Here is a 23,871-nt window from a genome sequence, read left to right as displayed (position 1 = left end):
TTCCAACCCCTCCAGGTCCACTTCAGTCCTCTCCAAGGCCATTTCCATCCCCTCCAAGACCACTTCCACCCTCTTCAAGGCCACTTCACCCTCTTCAGGGCCAATTTCATCCTCTCCAAGGCCACTTCCACCCTCTCCAGGGTCACTTCCATTCTCTCCCAACACACTTTTGTAGCTCTGTGGTTTGAAGTTCTGGTTTACAGGGTTTTTTTTTTTAGTTTGTTTAGTCCCATTCTGTTTTGGTTTTTTTTTTCTTTTAATTCCTCTGGATTTTAATTTTGCTAATTCTTTTAATTCTGTATCTTTTATTCCTATTTCTTTTAGTCCTTTTATTTTAGTCCTGTTACTTTAGCTCTTTCTTCTGGGAAGGGGGAAGAAGAACAGCGACAAAGATCTCAATACTTGAGCTTTTATTTGACTCAATCTTTGCTTTCCTCTGTAGATCCCCAGTTTGTGGGTTTGGGACACACAGACTGGGGATTGTGGGGTTCAGACCCTGCAAGGGGCAACTCTGCATCACATTCTTCAAATCCTGGAGCGCTTAAGTTTGGAAAACCCTTCAAGATCCTCAAATCTGACCCTTCTTGTCCTTCCACATACCCTCTGGAGGCAGGGCTGGAGAATCCCTTCTCCTCACACATTCACACCAACCTCAAGCAGTTTGTGGGTTAAAAAGCCACAGATTTAGGGTGTTTTCTCATTTTTTTTGTGTTATTTCTCCTCTCCAGGTGCCGCAGAGGATCATCCTGCAGGTGAAGCAGCCGGGCCCCACCACACTGGCCCTGCTCCCCAGCCCAGCCACCTGTGTCCTGGGCAGTGGCCAGGGGCCAGGGCCACCAGCCCACAACCCCCCTGGCCACCCCCATTGTGCCACCCTGTCACCCTATGGCCACCAGCTCCCTGCAGCAGCAGCAGCAGCCCAGCACAGCAGCATCCCCACGGCCAAGGCTGTGGGAATTGAGCTGTGGCACGGGGAAAGCTTCTGGGGCCTGCAGCCAAAATGGGGGAAACTGGACTCCTATGTTTCCTATTTTTAATAAAACCCCTGATGGAAAGTGCCATGAGGATCCACAGTGAGATTATTTAACAGAAAGGTGCTGTCACTGGATTTTCCAAGGCAAAAAAGAGAGCTTTTAATTTCTGACTCTAACATTTATATACTCCCAAAAGTGACAGTGGATTGGAGGGTGACAGTGCCACTTCTCCAATGAGGTGACAAACCAACAGTGCATCAAATTTCTCCTCCTCCATAAGAGAATGCAAAACAATGAGTTAATTACATAAAGCTCATTACAAGAATGTAAACATCAGAAGGCTTAGAGAAACTAAAGAATAGGGTGACAATTTAGTGTTTAGGCTTGAGTTTAAATGCATCCTTGAGTTTAAAAACATCCAAAACTTGTTTGCAAGACATCATCATCCTGGTTCCTGAGGAGAAGAAAACCTTCTCCAGAGTTTCTGTCCCCATTTCTCTGGGAAGTTGGGGGGTCCTTGTGCCATCCAGCAGCCCCTTCAGGTGAGGAGCTGGCTTTCCTGGCAGCGTTCTTTGCTTCCGAGTTTTTCCACTTTGTTCCCAAGGTTTTCTACTTTATTTTCCCTATAAAGTTTGTTGTCCAATTTTCTCCTCCTTCCCAGTTTTGTCCTTTATTTTCCCTTTTTTTTTTTCTCCTCTAATTCCCATTTCCTCCTATATCTCCAAATTTTACATCTTCTTTCCCAGCTTTACCCCTTATTTTCTAGTGCTCCACTTTCTTCGCTTTCCTCTTTTTATTTCCAAGTCCTCCACTTCATTTCCAACATCTCCCACTTTTTATCTCCAAGATTCCTTTCTGTTTTTTCTCTTTCAAGTTTTCCCTCTTCATTTCCACATTTCTCCACTTTGTCTCTAAGTTTTCTGCCCCCTTCCCAAGATTTCCCCTTTTATTGCCACAATTTTTCAAGTTTTTTTTTCCACAAGAAAGCCCAGGAGAAACGCTGGGACTTCTCTTTGCACAGGCAACGGCTTCAGGTGATGGAGCAGAGGAGGAGGAATTCAAAGTGAGAGACAGGGAAGAGGATAAAGATGGTGAAAGAATTACCCTTGTGGCATGCTACAGGGTCCAGAAGGAACACCTGGATCAACAGTGACAGGATACCGGACAGAGAGACAGCAGAAATACCACGGGGCTACAGGGAAGAATGCAAAAATGGTTATCTGAGAGCTGGACAGAAAAACAAAGAGCTGGCAAATGAGAAATAGCCACGGGCAGAGCGAGGAGGACGGAAAAGATGGGGACAAGGCTGTTCACGGTGGTCGGCCAGGGCGTCCCGGGTGCTCCTCCGGGCCGGTCCCGGGGCTCGGCCGCTGCTGCCGGCGGGAGCACCGAGCTGCAGTTCCGCGCTTTGGCCGCTCGGCGGCAGCCGCGAGCGTGGGAACTGCCCGGAGCTCGGGGGGACGCGGCCGGAGAGGCCCGGGAGGGAGGGGACACAACGGGGACACAACGGGGACACGGCGGGGACACAGCGGGGACACAACGGGGACACGGCGGGGACACAACGGGGACACAGCGGGGACACGGCGGGGACACAACGGGGACACAACGGGGACACAGCGGGGACACAACGGGGACACGGCGGGGACACGGCGGGGACACGGCGGGGACACAGCGGGGACACGGCGGGGACACGGCGGGGACACAACGGGGACACAACGGGGACACAACGGGGACACAGCGGGGACACGGCGGGGACACAACGGGGACACAGCGGGGACACAACGGGGACACAACGGGGACACAGCGGGGACATAGAGAGGAGGGACACGGGGGGGACACGGGGGAGGACACGGGGGGGATATAGCTGGGACACAACGGGGACACGTGGGGGACACAACGGGGACACGGCGGGGACACAACGGGGACACGGCGGGGACATAGAGAGGAGGGACACGGGGGGGACACGGGGAAGGGCACGGGGGGGATATAGCTGGGACACAACGGGGACACGTGGGGGACACAGCGGGGACACAACAGGGACACGGGGGGGACACCGGGGGGAGTACAGCGGGGAAATGAGGGGGACACACAGAGGGGGAACACGGCGGGGATATGGAGGGGACACAACGAGGACACGGCGAGGATACAGCGGGGACACAGGGGCGATACCGGGGAGACACGGGGGGGATACAGCGGGGACACGGGGGACACAGGGGGGACACACACAGCAGGGACACAGGGGAACACACAGAGGGCGACACAGGGAGACACGAGGGGCAGGAGCAGGTGGCTCTCGGGGGAGCATTCTCCGCAGTGGCTCCGTGAGCTGCCCCTGGGCACATTCCCCAGCTGGCTGTGGCCATCCAGCCCCCCTTGGAACCTTCCCTTGGCTGTATCCATCCCGTCTTGGAGCTGATTCTTTGCGTCCTTCCCGCTGTGGACAAGTGTCGGATCAAGCCCTTTTCTGACCCAGAATGGGGTAACTGAGGGGCGTTTTAAAAACTTTTATTCCATTTTCAGTCTCATGACAAGGGTGAGACAATACCGATGTTACAATCACACCATCACAATCAGAAGCCAACTATTTCCTAATTACAAAACACTGTAAGTGTTCCTTGGCCTATTGTTTCTTTAGCCACAATTTTCTACCAATCCATTTCCCACACTGGAGCAGAGGCACAGGCAGTGCACCCCAGCTGTGCCTGTGACACTGGGGAGCTGTGGGAGCTCCCCCAGGCTTAGGACAAGCTCCAGGAGCTCCCTGGTGCCCAGGCAGGCAGGGGGCAGGGTGGAGAGGCAGCTGCCGAGGGGCAGCTGGGTCAGGATGAGCTCCAGAATCCTCCCAAAGCCCCAGCTGCAGTGTTGGCTGAGTTTGAGACAGTGACACAGGGCAGACACTCCAAAATGAGCTACATCCCCTTCAGTTTTATCCATTCCACTTTCACCAATGAGGAGAGATAAACATGAGAATATAAGTGAAAAATAACAGAACAGAAGAGACCCCAATCGTCAGTATCTAAAAATGCACCCTCCTGCCTTGGTCCTTGCCACGTTGAGTCAGGAATGTGAATATTTAATCCCTGTAAATGCTGGGCAGTGTTGTTCATTGTTTGCCCAAGCGTTTCCTCATGTGGTCCCCTGATCAAAATACTGTCATTATTTTGTCCCCTGAGCAGGATTTTGTCATTATTTTGTCAGTTTGTACTTTCAGGTGTGAGAAGGACTGATCCTGCCGGGCTAACATGACATGGAACACCCAAGGGACTTGGGACAAGGGCCTGGAGAGACAGAACCAAGGAATGACAGAGGGCAGGGCCGGATGGGATTTTGGGAAGAATTCCACCCTGTGAGGGTGGGCAGGCCTGGCACCTGTATCCCACAGAAGCTTCTCCATCCCCTGAAGTGTTCAGGGCCACGTTTGATGGGGCTTTGAGCAACTTGGTCCAAGCCTGAGAACAAAATGAGCTTTAGGGTCCTTGTCCTTCCCAGCCCAAACCTTTCTGGCATTCGAGGATTTCTCCGGCACCGAGCCAAAGCACGCGGGGCTCCAGCCAGGGCTTGGCAAAATTTCATCAAACTTAACAACAACCATTCCACAGACTCTTTTCAGGTTTTTTTCCTTAATATTAACAACTTGAAGCCATGAGCCAGAGGAGAAACCTTTCCCCTGTTCTGCTGCATGGAAAACCAGCATGGAGAAGGAGCAGGCAGCTGCAGGAGCAGAGATCTGGGAAACTGAGCTTAAGCCCAGATATTTCACTTGGCTATGAACTAAACCCAGATTTAAAAAAAAAAGAAACAAAACCAAAAAAAAAAAAAAAAAAAAAAAAAAACCAAAAAACAAAAACAAAAAAAAAAACACCCAAAACCAAACCAAAACAAAAAACCCCTCCAAAAACAGGAAAGAAAAGAAAAAAACCCCAACCGCCCAGCATACATGACTACATTAATCTAAAGCAATTTTTAAAATTGCTAATAAATTTTAAAAACTAAAGCTGAAATAAAATTATTATAAAAAGCTGCTCATTTCTTGGGATTACTATTTTATATTTTCAAGAGGAAAAAGGATTTTTATTTTCTAATTCCCTTTATTTTTGTTTTATAATTTTTAATTGTTTTATTTTAGAAAAGAAAAGATCTTCGGATATATGACTCGACCTTTATGTAATCTTTTTTCCCATTTCCTCTCTGTAAATTCCCATTGTCATTTCCATGGTTTCAGCGAGGTTTTCCCTTTCTCCCTCGGTGTCAGCGACACACAGACCCGCGCGATAAATGATGGATGGACAGAGCGGGGGTTCAAAGGGATTTTTGGGGACAGATAAAAGGACGGAGCCCCCCCCCGGGGTGAGCGATGACGTCACGGCTCCCTTGACCACCATCCGCATCCCCCTTCGCGGTGACGTCACCGGTCCTCCCCCGCGCCTGCGCAGTGCGGGCGCAGCACCCCCCGGCGCGGAGCGGAGGATGCGGGGCTGCAGGTGGGTGCGGGGCCGGGGGGGCCTGGGGGCTGTGGGGGCTGTGGGGGCTGTGGGGACTTCAGGGGGGCTGCAGGTGGGTGCGGGGATGGGGGGTGCAGGGGGGCTGGGGGGGCTTCAGGTGGGTGCGGGAATGGGGGGGCGGCGAGGGATGCGGGGCTGCCGGAGGGTGCGGGGCTGGGGGGGCGATGGAGGGTGCGGGGTTCGGGGGGAGCAGGGGCGATGCTGTCCTTAAAGTGGGGGCGATGCTGTCCTTAAAGGGGGGGCGATGCTGTCCTTACAGGGGGGGCGATGCTGTCCTTAAAGGGGGGGCGATGCTGTCCTTACAGGGGGGGCGATGCTGTCCTTGCGGGGGTCGCACGAGTGTTGCGGGGCTGTTGCGGGGGTGTCGCGTTGGAGCGCACCGCGGGCTGACGCTGCGGGCAGGGCCGGGGAGCGGGGCCGGGGCCGCGCCGCTGTCAGCGGCCGTGCGGGGCCGTGCGGGGCCGTGCAGGAGCGGGCTGCGCTCGCACGCTGCGGGGGCGGCCTGGGGGGTCCTGGGGACGCGGGGGGGGCGCCTGAGGGGCGGCGCAGGGAGGGGCGGCGAGCGCGGCGAGGGCGGGTCCGTGTGCGAGTGTTTGTGTGCGTGTGCGCAGCGCTCGGCGAGTGTGCGAGGGGTGTGCGTGAGTGCGAGGGATGTGCGTGTGTGCGAGGGGTGTGCGAGGGGTGTGCGTGTGTGCGAGGGATGTCTGTGCAAGGGATGTGCGTGTGTGTGAGGGATGTGTGTGTGTGCGAGGGGTGTGCATGTCCAGATGTGTGTGTGAGCAATGTGCATGCGTGTAAAGGCTGAGCGTGTGTGCGAGAGCTGAGCGTGTGTGCAAGGGGTGTGTGTGTGTGAGAGGGATGTGCGTGTGCAGATATGTGTGCAAGGCATGTGCGTGTGTGCGCAGCGCTCAGCGTGTGTGCAAGGGATGTGCGTGTGTGCGAGGGGTGTGCGTGTGTGCAAGGGATGTACACGTGCAAGGGATGTGCGTGCGTGTTAAGGGCTGAGCGTGTGCGAGGGATGTCTGTGCAAGGCATGTGCGTGTGTGCGAGGGATGTGCGTGTCCAGATGTGTGTGCAAGGGATGTGTGTGTGTGCAGATGTGTATGCATGCAGATGTGTGTCTGTGCAGAAGCGTGTGTGTGTGTGTAGATGTGTGTGCAGATGTGTGTGTGTGTGTGTCCAGATGTGCATGCAGGGCTGTGTGTATGTGCAGACATGTGTGCATGTGCAGATGTGTGTGGAGATGTGTGTGCATGCAGATGTGTGCATGTGAAGGTGTGCATGTGCAGCTGCAGGGGCACACGTGCAGGCACGTGGATGTGCAGGTGTGTGTGGGGCCTGGAGCTGCTGCTGTGGGGTCCGTGGTGCATGTGTGGGAATGCACAAGTGCACAGTGGTGCACAGTGTGTGTGAGGGGATGCAAGCATGCACTGGGGTGCACTCTGTGTGTGTGTGCACAGCATTGCACGTGGGGATATATGAGTGCATGGTGTGCACACACAGACACTGTTGGGGGGGTGTGCTTGCAGAGGTGTGCGTGCTTGCACATGTGGGGATGTGTGAGTGCAAAGACTTTCATGTGCATGCACTGGGGCACGTGGGGGTGAATGTGTGTGCAGCCCAGCACATGTGCACCACTGCAGCACACATGCAGCTGTCTGCAGACACTCTGTGCACACATGCACTGCTCCGTGTGTGTGCTTTGCATGTCTCTGTGCATGGCATGCGTGTTCACAGGGAGCACAGGGCCCTGTTGTGTGTCTGTGTGTCTGTCTGTGTGTCTGTGTGTGCTGTAGGTGTGTGCAGGGCTGGGCTCCCCTGCAGGTGCACACGTGCAGGGTGTGCATGCACAGGGCGTGTGCTGCAGGGCTCGGGGCACCAGTGGGGCACACGTGCATGGGGTGTGTGACTGAAATCCCTTTCTGGGCAGGTTTGCCCCAGAGCTGTGATGTTTGTGCTGCCTCCCCAGGGAGCATGGCCAGGCTGGGCAGTGAGCTGGGGTGCTGACACCTGTGCTGGGCTGCTCCTGGCTTACTACTGAGTTACTCATTGCTTCCTCTGAGGCTACTGCTAGGATATTCTCAGTAATCTCCTAAGGGAGTAGTGAAATATTACCAAGACACAGCTGAGATGCTCTCAGGTGCTGCTGGGATGTCACGAGTTTAGTAGGATGTGGACAGGCTGCTCTGCAGACAGCAGTGAGGCACTTGCAGAGTGGCACTAAGCTACTCTCAGGATACTCTGTGGATGCTACTGGGATGCTGTAAAAGCTCCACTAAGGTACTATCAGGCTGCTACTAAGATACATCCAGAGCCAATACTGAGGTACTCACATGAAGTATGAGTACCTCACACTGGAGCAGCTCACACACGGTTCCTCCCAAGATACGTTCAGGTTGCTTTCAGTGTGGTTACCGGGCAGTAGGAAAATACCTGGATAACACCACAGTGGCACCTACACACTGAGATAACAGCTGGATCCCATTACATTACTACTAGGATCCTATCAGCACACTCCTTATCTACTACTGTGATACTATCAGGGCACCAGCGTGCTCTTGGGATGCTCCTGACAGAATTAGGATATTTCTGCCTGTGCTAGTACAACATCAGGACAATGCTGAGCTACTCAATGCTGAGCTACTACTAGGATACTCTCAGTGTAGCACAAAGGCACTACCAGGATGTTGCTAAGATGTTATCAGGATAACACTCCAAAATATCCCTTGGCTAATTGCAAATGTATTGCTAATGCTAATGAGTATTACTAATGAGGCACTACTAAGATACTACAGGGTCATTGCTAGGATACAACATTACCAGGATATTATCACAGAGCTCCCGAGGTGCTCTCAGGACAGGGGTCAGTTTGCAGTGGGATGCTCTCAGGATGGGTCAGTTTGCAGTAGGATGCCCCAGAACAGGGGTCAGTTTGCAGTAAGACTCTCAGGACGGGTCAGTTTGTAGTAGGATGCTCCAGGACAGGGGTCAGTTTGCAGTGGGATATTCTCAGGACAGGTCAGTAGGATGTTCCAGGACAGGGGTCAGTTTGCAGTAGGACACTCTCCGGACAGGGATCAGTTTGGAGTAGGATGCTCCAGGATGGGTCAGTTTGCAGTAGGATACTCTCAGGACAGGGGTCAGTTTGCAGGAGGATGCTCCAGGACAGGGGTCAGTAGGATATTCTCAGGATGGGTCAGTTTGCAGTGGGATGCCCCAGAACAGGGGTCAGTTTGGAGTAGGATGCTCTAGGATGGGTCAGTTTGCAGTAGGACACTCTCAGGACGGGTCAGTTTGTAGTAGGATGCTCCAGGACAGGGGTCAGTTTGCAGTGGGATATTCTCAGGACAGGTCAGCAGGATGCTCTCAGGACAGGGGTCAGTTTGCAGTGGGACACTCTCAGGACAGGGGTCAGTTTGGAGTGGGATGCCCCAGAACAGGGGTCAGTTTGCAGTAGGATATTCTCAGGATAGGGGTCAGCAGGATGCTCTCAGGATGGGTCAGTTTGCAGTAGGATGCTCTCAGGACAGGGCTCAGTTTGGAGTAGGATGCTCCAGGACAGGGTCAGTTTGGAGTAGGATACTCTCAGGATGGGTCATTTTGCAGTAGGATACTCTCAGGAGTAAAGTGCACTTATCTGTAGGATACTTCCAAGATGCTACACAAGGGCACTAGCAAAGGTCATGGTAAGAGAATTCTGGGATGCCATACGGGCAACACTCACATTTTTGGGGTGCTGGCAGCACATTGCTGGTACTTTCAGGCCACTTGCTTAGCAGTGATATAATGTCAGATTAAAACCTTTTCTGCTTCAGAGATGGGGTAACAGAGGTGGCTAAAGCTGATAGGCCAAGAAAAGCTTATAGTGTACTGTGATTAGGAAATTATTGTAATTAGTTGGCTTCTGATTGTGATGGTGTGAATTATAACATCTGTATTGTCTCACCCTGCTCAGGAGACTGAAAATGGAATAAAAGTCTTTAAAACATCTCTCAGTTACCGCATCTCTGGGTCAGAAAAGGGTTGACCATTTATCTGACAATATGGTATAAGGATACAACTAAGATACTCCCACTCCAGGCAAATGGATAGTGGCATCACATTTTTTACAAACTGTCAGGGTAGCACTGAGCTGCTTGGACCACTATGAACACTTTGTTGCAACTATGAAATTACCGCTAGAGTAGTGCCACAATATCAGAATATTTCTTCTGAAGGTAGCACATCCTGTTGGGATACTACCAGGATACTACAGAGATACTGCTGGTTGTGTAACAGCCCTGGCAGCAGTGAAGGGAACGGGCAGCTGGGTGTTGTAACCTGTTAGTAGCCTGATGAGAAAATGGGGAGCTGGATGTTGTAACCTGTTAGTAGCCTGTTGAGGGAACAGGGAGCTGGATGTTGTAATCTGAGGGAACAAAGAGCTGGGTGTTGTAACCTGTTAGAAGCCTGGTGAGGGAATGGAACAGGAAGCTTGGCGTTGTAACCTGAGGGAATGGGGAGCTGGATGTTGTAAGCTGCTAGTAGCCTGGTTCCTGACAGGTTGCTGGGTGTTGTAACCTGTTAGTAGCCCAGTGCCTCACAGGTTGCAGGCTGTTGTAAGCTGTTAGTAGCCCGGTTCCTGACGGGTTGCTGGCTGTTGTAACCTGTTAGTAGCCCGGTGCCTGACAGGCAGATGGCTGTTGTAACCTGCTAGTAGCCCGGTGCCTGACGGATTGCTGGCTGTTGTAAGCTGTTAGCAGCCCGGTGCCTGACGGATTGCTGGCTGTTGTAAGCTGTTAGTAGCCCGGTTCCTGACAGGCAGCTGGCTGTTGTAACCAGCTAGTAGCCTGGTGCCTGACGGTGCCCTGTCCCTGCAGCTAAGGCAGCAGCAGCAGCAGCAGCAGCAGCAGAGCCGTGTGAGGGATGGAGGCGCCGCTGGTCAGCCTGGAGGAGGAGTTCGAGGAGGGGCCCGCGGACGATGGGGGGTCCCCGCCGCGCCCCGCGGACCCCGCGCTGGCCGAGCTGGAGAGCTTCTCTGCCGAGATGATGAGCTTCAAGTCCATGGAGGACCTGGTGCAGGAGTTTGACGAGAAGCTCACCGTGTGCTTCCGCAACTACGACGCCGCCACCGAGGGCCTGGCGCCCGTGCGGAGCCGGCTGCAGGCGCAGGAGGAGGAGGAGCGCCTGCAGGACGAGGAGTGAGTAAAGCCCCCCTGCTCCTGGGGCCTCTTCCCACCCTGAACCCCCCCACAGGGCAGGCAGCCTCCCAGCACCGCAGCACGGCCGTGCTCCGCGCCATACTCCGTGTAGTATCCTGTGAGTAAGGGTCTGCGTGCCACCTTGCAAGGTACAGCTCACATCAGCTTGGCCCCTTGCGTCACAGCACAGTGCAGCAGCGTGGAATAGCTGTGTAGTATCTTTTGAGTAGCTGCATAGTATCTTTTGAGTGTCCCTGTAGTATCTTTTGAATAGCTGTGTAGCATCCTGTAAGTAAGCCACCCTCGAGCCTGCACGCATCCTGTAAACACTCCCCTTTCCCAGACTGTGCACACAGCATGACTGTGTAGCACTGCAGAGTAGTGGTGTAGTATCTTATGAGTAACATCACTCCACTGCCTGTTAGACCTCCTTGTGCTCTTCTATGAGCCTATCACATGCAAATCAGCACCTGGACTGTGCTGTGATCATACAGCACCTTGGAGTAGCTGTGTAGGATCCTTGGAGTAGCTGTGTAGGATCCTTGGAGTAGCTGTGTAGGATCCTTGGAGTAGCTGTGTGAGGTCCCTGGAGTAGCAGCCTATGAGGAGGAAGAACAGCGTGTCCCATGCCATGTTGCAAGGAGCCAAAGCTCTGTCTGTGCAAGGAAAGCCCCAGGGGTTGAGCATAAACCTTGAGTAAGGAGTGAGTAGACCCCTCTGTACCATGCTAGGGGATGCCAAAATTCCCCTAGGGTGAAATTCCCCCCCAGGCTCCCCAATTATTATTGTGCCTTTGTGTTAAATCCTACAGTTTCATTAAAAACCTTGTTTTGTTCCAAAATGCCATTTTTTCCTGCAAATCCTTGGCATTTTTCCTCCTGATGATTCACACTCTCACATTTCTAGTGGATTTTTTATCTATTTAATCTGTATTATTCCAAAATCACTAACCCTCATTCTCACCAAACAAAGGGGTTACATTCAACCCAAAAAGCCCCAAATCTGTTGGTTTGTGTTTGGATTTTTTCCCCAAACCCACTGAGGTTGCAATGATTTTTGCAATTGGACAAATTCGTGATTTTTGAGAGCAAAATGCAGCTTGGCTGCGCGCCAGGGCTGCCGCGCTGTCGCCGCTTTGTGCCACTTATTGTGTCTTTTTTGGGTCACTTTGGGCAAAACAGGGCTTTTTTTTTAGTCTTCTTTGAATGAGCCCTGTGTGCAGGCTGGGGGAGGGGCCATGGCCTCACAGGCAATGCATTTCCAGAGTTTTTAACCATTTCTTGCCATAATTAACTCAGAAATCACTGCTGGTCTTGGCCTGCCCCTGTGGGGTGCTGGTCCTTTAAGAGCAGAGGAAAAAAAAAATCAAATTTGGGGGAATAAAATCAAATTTGGGGGGATAATTACTAATTTGCAGTGCTTTGTTTAAAAAGTAAGTATTTAAGATTTGACATCTGCATTTTTTGTGCGTTCCTTTGTGAAATCTGTAATTCCAAGGGGAATTCAGCCCTGGTGAAAAGAGAAATAGAATAAATCCCAAAAAGGAGCAGTTTTGGGGCTGGAAAAGGGACAAATGGTTTTGGGGCAATTTTCAGGCACCAATTGGACTGAACCCATCATTTCTGGTGGGAAAATGGGGGATTTGCCTGAGATAGGGAGAAAATTTCTAATTTTTTTCTGTGCCTTTCCCCCATTTTTGACCTTTTCTCCCATTTTTGGCCTTTTTCTCAATGTTGCCACTTTTCAGCTATTTTTTCCCATTTTTTGTCTTTCTCCTCCATTTCTTCCCTTTCTCTGCTTTCCTTGCCCCTTTCTCCATTTTCCCCTTCATTCTCCCTTTTTTCTTACATTTTCTCCTTTTCTCCATTTCCCTTTTCTCCTGATTTTTCCTTTTTCCTCTTTTGGCTCTTTTCCTATTCCCTATTATCTCCTCTTTCCCTTTCTTCCCTTTTGTTCCTCTTTCTCCATTACCCACCATTTTTCTTCTTTTCACTCTTTCTCATTTTTTCATCCATTTCTTCCCTTTTACCCAAATTTTCCTTCCCCCGCTTCTTCCCCTTTCCCCCTTTTTCCATCTTCTTTACCCCTTTTTTTTCTCATTTCCCCTCTTTTCCCCTTTTCCTTTTTTGCCCTCTTTCCTCTCTTTTCCTTCTCTAATTTCTCCTCTTTTGGTCACTATTTCAGAAAAGCATTTTAGGGTATTTCTAGGTGTTGAAAAGTGACATTTTGGGATTTCTGGGGTATTTCAGTGAGGGGAGTGGGTGGTTGGAACATGACATTTTGGGGGTATTTCAGGGTGGCATTTTGGGGGTGTTTCAGAAGAGCATTTGGGGACAGTTTGGAATATTCCAGGGCAGAATTTTGGGGTGTTTTGTGCCACTTCAGCGTGGCGATGTTTTTGAGTGGCATTTGGGGACATTTAGAGACATTTTGGGACATTTCTGTGGCCTTTGGGAGTGTTTTGATAGCAACATTTCAAAATGACATTTAGGGGGCATCTCAGGTGCTGGGTAAGCATTTTTTGGTGCTTTGGGGTATTTCAGGGCAGGATTTAGTGATGCTGTTTTGAGAAGCTTTGGGATCTTCTAGGACAGCATTTGGGGTTTTCTAGGATATCATTTGGGGTGGTTTGGGATGTTTCAGGCGTGTCAGTGGTGTTTGGGGATTTTTGGAGGTAGTTTTGGGACATTTCTGGGCTGCATTTTGGGATGGTTTTGGGCTGCATTTTGGGATGTTTTGGGACTGCATTTCAGGATGTTTCTGAGGTGCATTTTGTGTTGTTTCTGGGCTGCATTTTGGGATATTTTTGGGCTGTATTTCAGGATGTTTCTGGGCTGCATTTGGGATATTTCTGGGCTGTATTTTTGGGGTGTTTCGGGGCTGTATTTTGGGATATTTCTGGGCTGCATTTTGGGATGTTTCTGGGTGTATTTTGAGTTGTTTCTGGGCAGCATTTGGGATGTTTCTGGGCTGCATTTTGGGATATTTCTGGGCTGCATTTTGGGATGTTTCTGGGCTGCATTTTGGGATATTTCTGGGCTGCATTTTGGGATGTTTCTGGGCTGCATTTCAGGAAGTTTCTGGGCTGCATTTCAGGGTGTTTTGCAGCATTTTGGTGTGCCATTTTTGGGCTGTGTCTCTGAGATGCAGCATTTTGGGATCAGCACTGACCACCCGCCTCCCTGCAGGGTCTGGGATGCTCTGACTGATGGCTTTGCCCCCCGGGGCTCCCCCCGGCCCTGGCAGATCCCTGGGACCGAGGCCCTCGATGGCACCGACCCCCAGGTAGGGTTGTGACATCCCCACAGGGTCCCCTGGCTGTGATTGACAGCTGTCAGTCAGCCCCGAGGCTCAGTGACCATCATGCACTGCAAACCACCCACAAAGGGTTGGTTTAGCCCCTGGTCTGTGCCAGTTTGCCCGCATGCCATGGGTGGGGTGGGTGGTTTTGGGGGTAGAAAATGGGTTTTCATTTGTAGTAAATTTGTGCTGTCAGTAGCTGCTTTTGGGGTTGTGAAAATGTCCCAATATCCATGGAATTGAACCCATTTGGATGTGTTGCTGAAGGGGGAAGAGAAGATAATTTCTTTAGGTTGTTTTCTGCTAAAAAGGTGAAAAAATATGGTGAAGGTGGGGAAAAAGAAGATGCCTCCTCACCCAACATCTCCATCCATTCATCCATCCATCCATCCGTCCATTCTCTGGTGGTGTTCCCCTCTGCCACATCTCCACCTGGTGTCCCCACCCTGTGTCTCCATCAGACCTCTCCCATTCAGCCCCACCAGCCCCCAGCTCCAGCATCCCCTGTGTCTCCACCGAGCGTGTCCAACCCCACTCTCCATCCAGCACCTCCATCCAGCACACCTGGACTTCTCCCTGACTTCTCCCTACTCCATGGCTCCATCCTACAATCTCCATCCAGGACCTGTCCAACATCTCCATCCATCTCCTGCAACATCTGCCCCTCCAGAGCTGTCCATTGTCCCTGCCCAAAGCCCCGTCCAACATCCCCGTCCAGCATCTCCATGCAGTACCCCCGATGTCCCCATGTGCCCCCGTGCCAGGGCTGTGGCTCTGTCCCTGCTGGGGCCATGCCCACACCAGGCTGGGCCTGTGGTGTCTCCTGCAGCTCGGTGGGAAGGAGGAGGAGGAGGAAGAGGAAGAGGAGCTGACTGAGAGGAGTGAGCAGGACTCTGGGATCAATGAGGAGCCGCTGCTGACAGCTGAGCAGGTACCCATGGGCACCAAAAGCCAGGCTGGGCCACCTCAGCCCATGGCCACGAGCTGAAAGCACAGGAAAAAGGCAAATCCCAACATTTTGGGGTGGGGCATGCAGGACCTGGAGCGTGGATGTAGGCAGAAGTGTGGGCTGTGGGGGTGATGAGGGATTTGGGTGCACGTGGGAAGGTGGGCTGTGGGTGCTGCTGTACAAAATGGGGGCGTGGGGGGAAGGATGGAAGTGTGGGGTGCAGAGGTGGGAGGCAGCTGCAGGTGCTGGTGTGGGGTGTAGGATGCAGATGTGGGGTGCAGGATGCGGGGTACAGATGTGGTGAGGGGGAGGTGAAGGCAGCAGCAGGGTGTGGATGCAGGATAGAGAATGCAGGTGCATGTGCAGTTGCAGGATGCAGGAGGAGGAGGTGGGTGCAGGGAGCAGATGCAGCCAGGTGCAGGATGCAGATTTAGATGTGGGTGCAGATCCCCAGTGCCCATGGAATGTGGGATTTGGATGTGGGTGGGAGTGTGGGATGCAGATGCAGGACCCAGGGTACAGATGGATGTAAATGCAGGTGCTGATGCAGGAGGAGGGGAGCAGAATGCAGATGCAGGATGGAGGGGAGGATGCAGAATGCTGATAAGGATGGAGGATGGAGGGAGCAGGATGCAGATGGAGGATGGAGATAGAGGATGCAGGTGCAGGATGAAAGGAGCAGTTGCAAGTGTGGGTGCAGGATGTGAGGGGTGCAAGGTGCAGGACAGTTGCAGGTGTGGGGTGCAAGGTGCAGGACAGTTGCAGGTGTGGGGTGCAGGGTGCAGGAAGGATGCAGGTGTGGGGTGCAAGGTGCAGGACAGTTGCAGGTGTGGGGTGCAGGGTGCAGGAAGGATGCAGGTGTGGGGTGCAAGGTGCAGGACAGTTGCAGGTGTGGGGTGCAGGGTGCAGGAAGGATGCAAGGGTGGGGTGCAAGGTGCAGGACAGTTGCAGGTGTGGGGTGCAGGGTGCAGGAAGGATGCAAGGGTGGGGTGCAAGGTGCAGGACAGTTGCAGGTGTGGGGTGCAAGGTGCAGGACAGTTGCAGGTGTGGGGTGCAAGGTGCAGGACAGTTGCAGGTGCACATGGAGGTCCCTGACGCCCCACAGGTCATCGAGGAGCTGGAGGAGCTCATGCAGAGTTCACCCGACCCCGAGGCTGACCCCGAGGGTGAAGAGGAAGAGGAGGAGGAGGACGAGGAGGAGGAGGAGGAAGAAACCAAGGCTGATGCTGAAGGCAAAGGTGGTGGTGGGGGCACGGAGCCCATCGTGCTGCGGGAGCTGCATGCTTTCTCCCCTGCCCTCAACAACAACTGCTCCCACGAAGGTACGGCCAGCAAAGCCCAGGCCAGTCACTTTTTGGGGACAATTCCAACCAAATTGGACAACTGAGTCTCTCCAGGCCTCAGTGCTGGCTTGCTCTGGGATTTGGCCAGAAGGGCTCTTGGCAAAAACTGTGAAGAACACAGGGATGTGGCTTCTGGTGTGGAAAGGCACGTGGGGTTCACCAGGAGCCTTTGTGTTCTGCATGGGGGTTCCATGCACGTGAGATTTGTCACTGCTGGCGTGGGCTGTGTCACCAGCAGGCCCAGGCACTTCACTCATTGCTCTGCTCTTTATCTCACTGTGCAGGTTACCAATCACACCATGTCACTAATTGCACTGTGCATGTCACTCATTGCACCATGCATGTCCATGATCACACCATACATGTCACCGGTTGCACGATGCATGTCAATGATTGCACCATACATGTCACTAATTGCACCACACATGTCACTAATTGCACCATACATGTCACTAATCACAGCCTGCCTGTCACTAATTGCACTGTGAATATCACTGAGTGCACCTTGCATGTCACTAATGGTGCCAGAAGTCCCTTAATTGCTCTGGGCACATCATTTATGGCTCTGAGCATATCAGTAATTGCACTCTGGGTTTATCTCTTGCTGTCTCAGAAAATGCAGAGCCCATCTCGCTGAGCAGAGATGCATTTTACTGGCTGCAGTGTGTGTTTCACTGACTGCACTGGGGTGTCCCTGACTGCACCAGGCATTCCCTCCTTTCCCCATGCATGGCACTGCCTGCAGCAAGTCCAGAGGAGGCCACGGGGATGCCCCAAAGGCTGCAGCTCCTCTGCTGGGGTGACAGGCCGGGAGAAGGCTCTGGGGAGAGCTCAGAGCCCCTGCCAGGGCCTGAAGGGGCTCCAGGAGAGCTGGAGAGGGACTGAGGACAAGGGATGGAGGGACAGGACACAGGGAATGGCTCCCACTGCCAGAGGGCAGGGCTGGATGGGATATTGGGAATTGGGAATTGTTCCCTGTGAGGGTGGGCAGGCCCTGGCACAGGGTGCCCAGAGCAGCTGGGGCTGCCCCTGGATCCCTGGCAGTGCCCAAGGCCAGGCTGGACAGGGCTGGGAGCAGCCTGGGGACAGGGGAAGGTGTCCCTGCCCATGGCAGGGAGGTGGAACGAGACGGGCTGTGAGTCCCTCCAGCCCCTGTTGGGGATGTCCCGGGACACGAGGGGTCTGTAGCCGGGCAGGGCTGGGTCAGCTGTTGGGATGTCCCGGGTCAGTAGCCAGTCTGTACCCGGGCAGGGCTGGGGAGGCTGTTGGGATGTCCCGGGACAGCAGGGCTCTCTGCCCGGGCAGGGCTGGGGTGGATGTTCAGGATGTCCCGGCACTCCAGGGCTCTCTGCCCGGGCACAGCTGGGCTGGCTGTCGGGATGTCCCGGTCTGTACCCGGGCAGGGCTGGGGTGGCTGTTGGGATATCCCGGGTCAGTAGCCGGTCTGTGCCGGGCAGGGCTGGGGTGGATGTTCAGGATGTCCCGGCACACCAGGGCTCTCTGCCCGGGCAGGGCTGGGCCGGCTGTCGGCGCGGGAGCTGCTGGCGGCCGCGGGCCGGGCGGAGGCGGCGAGCCGGGCGCTCTCGGCCGAGCTGGTGGCGCAGCTGGCGCGGCGGGACGAGCTGGCCTTCGAGAAGGAGGTGAAGACGGCGTTCATCGGGGCGCTGCTGGCCGTGCAGGGCGAGCAGCGAGAGCAGCGAGAGGCCGCCCGGCGCCGCCGCAGGGACAAGGGGCTGAGCCTGCAAGGGGCGCGCTCCGAGCGCGGCGGCAGCATGCCCCGAAAGGTGGGCACCGGGGGGGCACCGACAGGACAGGGGTGACCCGGGGCCAGGGGGGAGTGGGGGGATGTGGGGACAGGGTGGGGCAAGGGGATGAGGGATGGGATGGGATGATGGGATGGGATGATGGGATGGGATAATGGGATAATGGGATAATGGGATGGGATGGGATGGGATGGGATGGGATGGGATGGGATGGGATGGGATGGGATGGGATGGGATGGGATGGGATGGAATGATGGGATGGGATGGGAATAGTGATAGGGTGGGGCAGAGGGACATGGGGATGAAGGGGTGGGATGGGATAATGGGATGGGATAATGGGATGGGAATAGTGACAGGGTGGGGCAGAAGGACATGGGAGTGAGGCAATCGATGGGATGGAATGGGATGGGATAATGAGATGGGATGGGATAGGATAATGGGATGGGATGAGATAATGGCATGGGATGGGATAATGGCATAGGATGGGAATACTGACAGGGTGGGGCAGAGGGACATGGAGGCAAGGCGATGAGGGATGGGACAGGATGGGATGGGATAATGGGATAATGGGATGGGATGGGATTATGGGATGGGAATAGCGACAGTATGGGGCAGAGGGGCATAGGAAGGATACAGGACAGGGGGAATGTAGGGACAGGGGCACTTGGAGCAGGGACACAAAGGGATATGGGATGGGTATGGAGCAGGGTGCAGGGATGTGGGCAGGGTGTGGATGTGGGAGGCACGGGGTTGTGGGGGGTGCTGGTGGCAGGGGAGGTGCCGGGCTGATGTCGCTGCCCTGGGAGGTGACAGGGTGACACCTGGTTGTGTCCCCAGCGCTTCAGCATGGAGGGCATCTCCAGCATCCTGCACTCCAGCCTGCGCCAGACCTTTGGCCCTACCACCAACGAGAAGCAGGTGCCCTTTTTCCCCCCAAAATTGCCCAAATCTGTTTGTTTTCATTCCTCCTCCCTGATCTCCCCATTCCCCTGCATTCCCCAACCCCCTGTTAAAATCTTCATTTTACAACCCTGCTCCATCCCCTACACCCTAGTAACCCCTCTTGAAAAAATTACCTGTTTTCACCCCAAAAAGTCCTCTCTGAGGAGGGATGGATTTGGGTGGAGCTTGCAGCACCCAGTTAGTTCAGCATTCCCCAAAATACCTGCAAATTAACTGCAATTGCAGGAATCTTGCAGAAATACTCTAATTTTCCACTAATTTGTCTCAAGACAATGCAAAACTAGTTTTGTGCCATCTGTGTGGGTTTTGGGGTGGCTTTTGTTTTTGCAGTACCTGAACACAGTGATTCCCTATGAGAAGAAGGGCTCACCACCCTCTGTTGAGGACCTGCAGATGCTCACCAACAGTGAGTATTCATTCAAGCTGCTGGTTTTGGTCACCATCACATGTTTTGGGGACACAAAGGCACATTTTGCTTTGCTTCAGTGGCTGCAGTTTGGGCTATCATTGCAGCACAACCAGTTTGAGGCATATTTTGCATCATTGCAGCCTGGGCAGTTTAAGGTGCATCATCATTGCAACAAACCTACCTGGTGGGGAAAATCCCCGGTTTGCATCACTGCAGCACAGCTGGTTGGCAGCCAACACCTCCCCCGGTTTATTCTCTCTATACCAGGATTGGTTTGGGGGTAAATCTCCCATTCTGCACTGGCACAGGTTGGCTAATGGGGATGGAATTCCTTTTTGGTCCTGTTTGTGTAGCTCAATGGTATGGCAACTGTGGGGCTGGTTTGGGGGACAAAAAGGGGCATTTGGGGGGCAGCAGGGCCAGGCTCACAGCTTTGTTCTCCCCCACAGTCCTGTTTGCCATGAAGGAGGGGAATGAGAAGGTGCCCACTCTGCTCACGGATTACATCCTCAAAGGTACCTGCTCCTGCCCCTCGTGCATCCTTCACTCAGCTCCTCTGCAGCTCTGGGCCTCCCCCACAGATCCTTCTGCACCCTCCTGCCTCCCACTGCATCCTTTGTGTGTCCCTGGGGCATCCCCATCCATCTGGGCATCTCCTGGGCCTCCTTGTGCATCCCTGTGCATCTCCCGCACCCCTTTTGTCCATCTCTTGTGCATCCTCCTGAGTCCTCGTGTGTCCTTCGTGTTCCTGTCGTGCACAGCTCTGTGTGTGCATCCCTTGTGCATCCCTTTCCTGTTCCTGCTGCATCCCTGTGCAGCCTCCTGCAGCATTTCTGCACCCTCATGTGCCCAGGTGCCTCATTCACACTCATGCAGCCTTTCTGCTCCCGAACCCCTGTGCATGTGGGGCACACTCGTGTGTCCCTGTGCCCTCCTGGCTGTCCCTGTGCACTCTCCTGTGTCCCTGTGCAGCCCCTGGCCACCCCTGGGCACCACTGTCCATGCACGTGCAGCCAGTGCAGCCCTGTGTGTCACTGTGCACCCTCGTGCAGCATTGCACTGTGCATTCTTGTGCCTCCTCCTGCATCCCTGTGCATCCTCCTGCATTCCATTGTTTCCTTCTACATCCCTGTGCATCCTCCTGCATTGCAATGCATCCTCATGCATCCCTGTTCATTCTCCTGCATTCTAATGCATCCCTGTGCATCCCTGTGCATCGTCCTGGATCACAGTGCATCCTCCTGCATCCCTGTGCATCCTCCTGCATTCCATTGCTTCCTTCTACATCCCTGTGCATCCTCCTGCATTGCAATACATCCTCCTGCATCCCTGTTTGTCCTCCTGCATTCTAATGCATCCCTGTGCATCCCTGTGCATCCTCCTGCATCCCTGTGCATCCTCCTGCATTCCATTGCTTCCTTCTACATCCCTGTGCATCCTCCTGGATCACAGTGCATTCTCCTGCATTGCAATGCATCCTCATGCATCCCTGTGCATCCTCCTGCATTCTAATGCATCCCTGTGCATCGTCCTGGATCACAGTGCATCCTCCTGCATCCCTGTGCATCCTCATGCATTCCAATGCATCCTCCTGCGTCCTTGTGCATGTTTGGATCCATCTTCCTGGATCACAGTGCATCCTCATGCATCCCAGTGCATTTTCATGCATTTCAGTGCATCCTTGTGCATCCCTGTGCATCCTTATGGATCACAATGCATCCTCCTGCATCCCTGTGCATCCCTGTGCATCCTCCTGCATTCCAATGCATCCCCATGCACACTTCTGTATTCTCCTTCATCCTTGTGCATCCCTGTGCATCCTCCTGCATTCCAGTGCATCCTCGTGCATCTTTGTGCACCCCTGTGCCTTCTCATGCATCCCTGTGCATCTCCCTGCATTCCAATGCATCCTCCTGCATCCCTGTGCATCCTCCTGCATCTCTGTGCATCCTCCTTTATTCCAATGCATCCTTCTGCATCCTTGTGCATCCCTGTGCTTGCTCATGCATTGCAGTGCATCATCCTGCATCCCTGTGCATCCTTGTGCACCTTCCTGCATCCCAACGCACTTCCATGCTTCCCCACACCCCCCTGTGCATCCCTGTGTGTCCTCCTGCATCCCTGTGCATCCTCCTGCATCCCTGTGCTTGCTCATGCATCCTTGTGCATGCTCATGCATCCCTGTGCATGCTCATGCATCCTTGTGCATCCCTGTGCATGCTCATGCATCCCAATGCCCCTCCATGCTTCCCCCCACCCCCCTGTGCATCCCTGTACATCCCTGTGTTTGCTCATGCATTCCAGTGCATCCTCCTGCATCCTCCTGCATTCCAATGCATCTTTGTACATCCTTGTACATCCTCCTGCATTCCTATGCATCCCTGTGCATCCTCCTGCATTCCAATGCCCCTCCATGCTTCCCCACACACCCCTGTGCATCCCTGTGCATCCTCCTGCATCCTCCTTTATTCCAATGCATCCTCCTGCATCCCTGTGCATCCCTGTGCATCCTTCTGCATCCTCCTTTATTCCAATGCATCCTCCTGCATCCCTGTGCATCCTCCTTTATTCCAATGCATCCTCCTGCATCCCTGTGCATCCTCCTTTATTCCAATGCATCCTCCTGCATCCCTGTGCATCATCCTGCATCCCTGTGCATCCTCCTGCATCCTCCTTTATTCCAATGCATCCTCCTGCATCCTCCTTTATTCCAATGCATCCTCCTGCATCCCTGTGCATCATCCTGCATCCCTGTGCATCCTCCTGCATCCTCCTTTATTCCAATGCATCCTCCTGCATCCTCCTTTATTCCAATGCATCCTCCTGCATCCCTGTGCATCCTCCTGCATCCTCCTTTATTCCAATGCATCCTCCTGCATCCCTGTGCATCCTCCTGCATCCTCCTTTATTCCAATGCATCCTCCTGCATCCCTGTGCTTGCTTGTGCATTCCAATGCATCCTCCTTCACCCTCCTGCCTCCCTGCACCCTGGGTGCCCCCGTGCAGTGCCCCAGCCCCTCTCTCTCTCTCTCTGTGTGTCTCTCTCTGCAGTGCTCTGCCCGACCTGACGCGGTGCTGCCCCCACACTCCCACCCCGGCGCCTCCAAAGCGGGGCCAAACCCCAGGAAAAAGGGTCACCCCCCCGTGGCTGCCCCACCCTGCACTTTCCCCTTTGCACAGCTGGGAATAAAGAATTCCTGACGTTAATTAGGCAACTGGTGTCCAGTGTCTGTGTCTCCCCTTGCTCCTTTGCAACTTTTTGATAGGAAAATTATATTTTTAAGCAAAAAATCCCAACATAGACTTAGCTCATTAATATTCTGGGATCTCTAAAAAACACAAACTTCTGGCTAACGAGCTGCTGGCTGCAGCTGCCACCATCAGAGGGGCGAAATTCAGATTAAATTGCATTCTTGGGGATTTTTCCCATTTTTTTCACTTTTCTGTGATCCCATTTTCTGCTAAAAATTGTGCAAACATCACCCAGAAAATCAACCCATTATTTAGGATTGTCTCATTAAGGGACAGGGGGGCTTCCATCTCTTCCATTTGGGAGAGAATTGCTCTGTTTTGGGGTTTGTCACTCATTTTGGGGAAGAGTGCCTAATTTGGGGGTTGTTGCTCGTTTTTGCAGAGTATTGTCCATTTTGGGGCAAATTCAGTTATTTTGGGAGAAGTCACTCATTTCCACAAGGACCAGTTTGGGACAGCATCCTCTGGGGGCATGTCACTCATTTTGGGGGAGAATTTTTGGAGAATACAACTCCTTTTGGGCTGAGCACCCATTCTGGGGGAGAATCACTTATTTCAGGGAGAAATTAGCCCCTTTTGGGTCATCACTTGATTTTGAGGAGCATCCCTCATTTTTGGAGACCATCGCTCATTTTGGGGTTGTCTGGAACACTTTGGGGGAGCTTCTTGGGGAGAATCACACATTTTTGGAGAGAACAGCTCATTTTGGGGTGTGTATCATTGGTTTGGGGTATTCATCATTCATTAGTGGGCAAAATCCCATTGCAGCTTGTTTGAGGGGGGAAATTTTCATTTTTGGTTTTCGACCATCAGTTTTGGAAGTATAAATCCAATTTTCTCCACATCACTCAATTACCAATTTGGGTCCATCCACCCATTTGGGGGGTAAATTAGTTTTATGAGGGGAGTTTTGCCCATTTTGGGGGGTTATTCCTGCATTTTGGGTCTTCTCCACTCAAAGGAAGAAGCTGCCAAGAAAATACAGGTGCGACCCCTCATCTTGTAGCACTTTATAATAAATGGCCAGGAATTAATACTAAATTACAATGAATCCTTTATGAAATTACAGATTACATTCACGCCAGATCAGTATCCAAAAATAGGCATTTCTGCCCATTGCATCACTTGTTCTTTTAATCCCAGCTCTTGTTCAGGTTCTTTTGTCAACTCTTCAAGAGCCAGGAAAAAAAGAAGGACAATATGGGCAAAAAGCCTCCAAGAAAATGATCCTTCTCC

General features: G+C 53.1%; 1 protein-coding gene across 1 annotated transcript; it reads left to right on the top strand.

The window, feature by feature from the left end:
* Window positions 1–5,408: 5,408 nt before the first annotated feature.
* Window positions 5,409–22,596, top strand: FEZ1 (fasciculation and elongation protein zeta 1). The gene is made up of 10 exons (XM_058819141.1): window positions 5,409–5,455; window positions 10,336–10,656; window positions 13,845–13,941; window positions 14,786–14,887; window positions 16,011–16,227; window positions 17,761–18,032; window positions 18,849–18,929; window positions 19,305–19,380; window positions 19,833–19,898; window positions 22,435–22,596. Exons 2-10 carry the CDS (start codon window positions 10,382–10,384, stop codon window positions 22,449–22,451), a joined length of 1,203 nt encoding a protein of 400 aa, XP_058675124.1. The 5' UTR covers window positions 5,409–5,455; window positions 10,336–10,381; the 3' UTR covers window positions 22,452–22,596.
* The last annotated feature ends 1,275 nt before the right edge of the window (window positions 22,597–23,871 follow it).

Source organism: Ammospiza caudacuta, chromosome 23, assembly GCF_027887145.1.
Source record: "Ammospiza caudacuta isolate bAmmCau1 chromosome 23, bAmmCau1.pri, whole genome shotgun sequence".
NCBI classification, from domain to species: Eukaryota; Metazoa; Chordata; class Aves; order Passeriformes; family Passerellidae; genus Ammospiza; species Ammospiza caudacuta.
This window is presented reverse-complemented; position numbering and strand designations above follow the sequence as displayed.

Excerpts from the sequence above, each read along its gene's own strand:
- FEZ1 (XM_058819141.1), top strand. The coding sequence starts at position 10,382 with ATGGAGGCGCCGCTGGTCAGCCTGGAGGAGGAGTTCGAGGAGGGGCCC. Across the intron at positions 18,033-18,848 it reads GCGGCAGCATGCCCCGAAAG|CGCTTCAGCATGGAGGGCAT; the intron begins GTGGGCACCGGG and ends TTGTGTCCCCAG. Across the intron at positions 18,930-19,304 it reads CTACCACCAACGAGAAGCAG|TACCTGAACACAGTGATTCC; the intron begins GTGCCCTTTTTC and ends TTGTTTTTGCAG.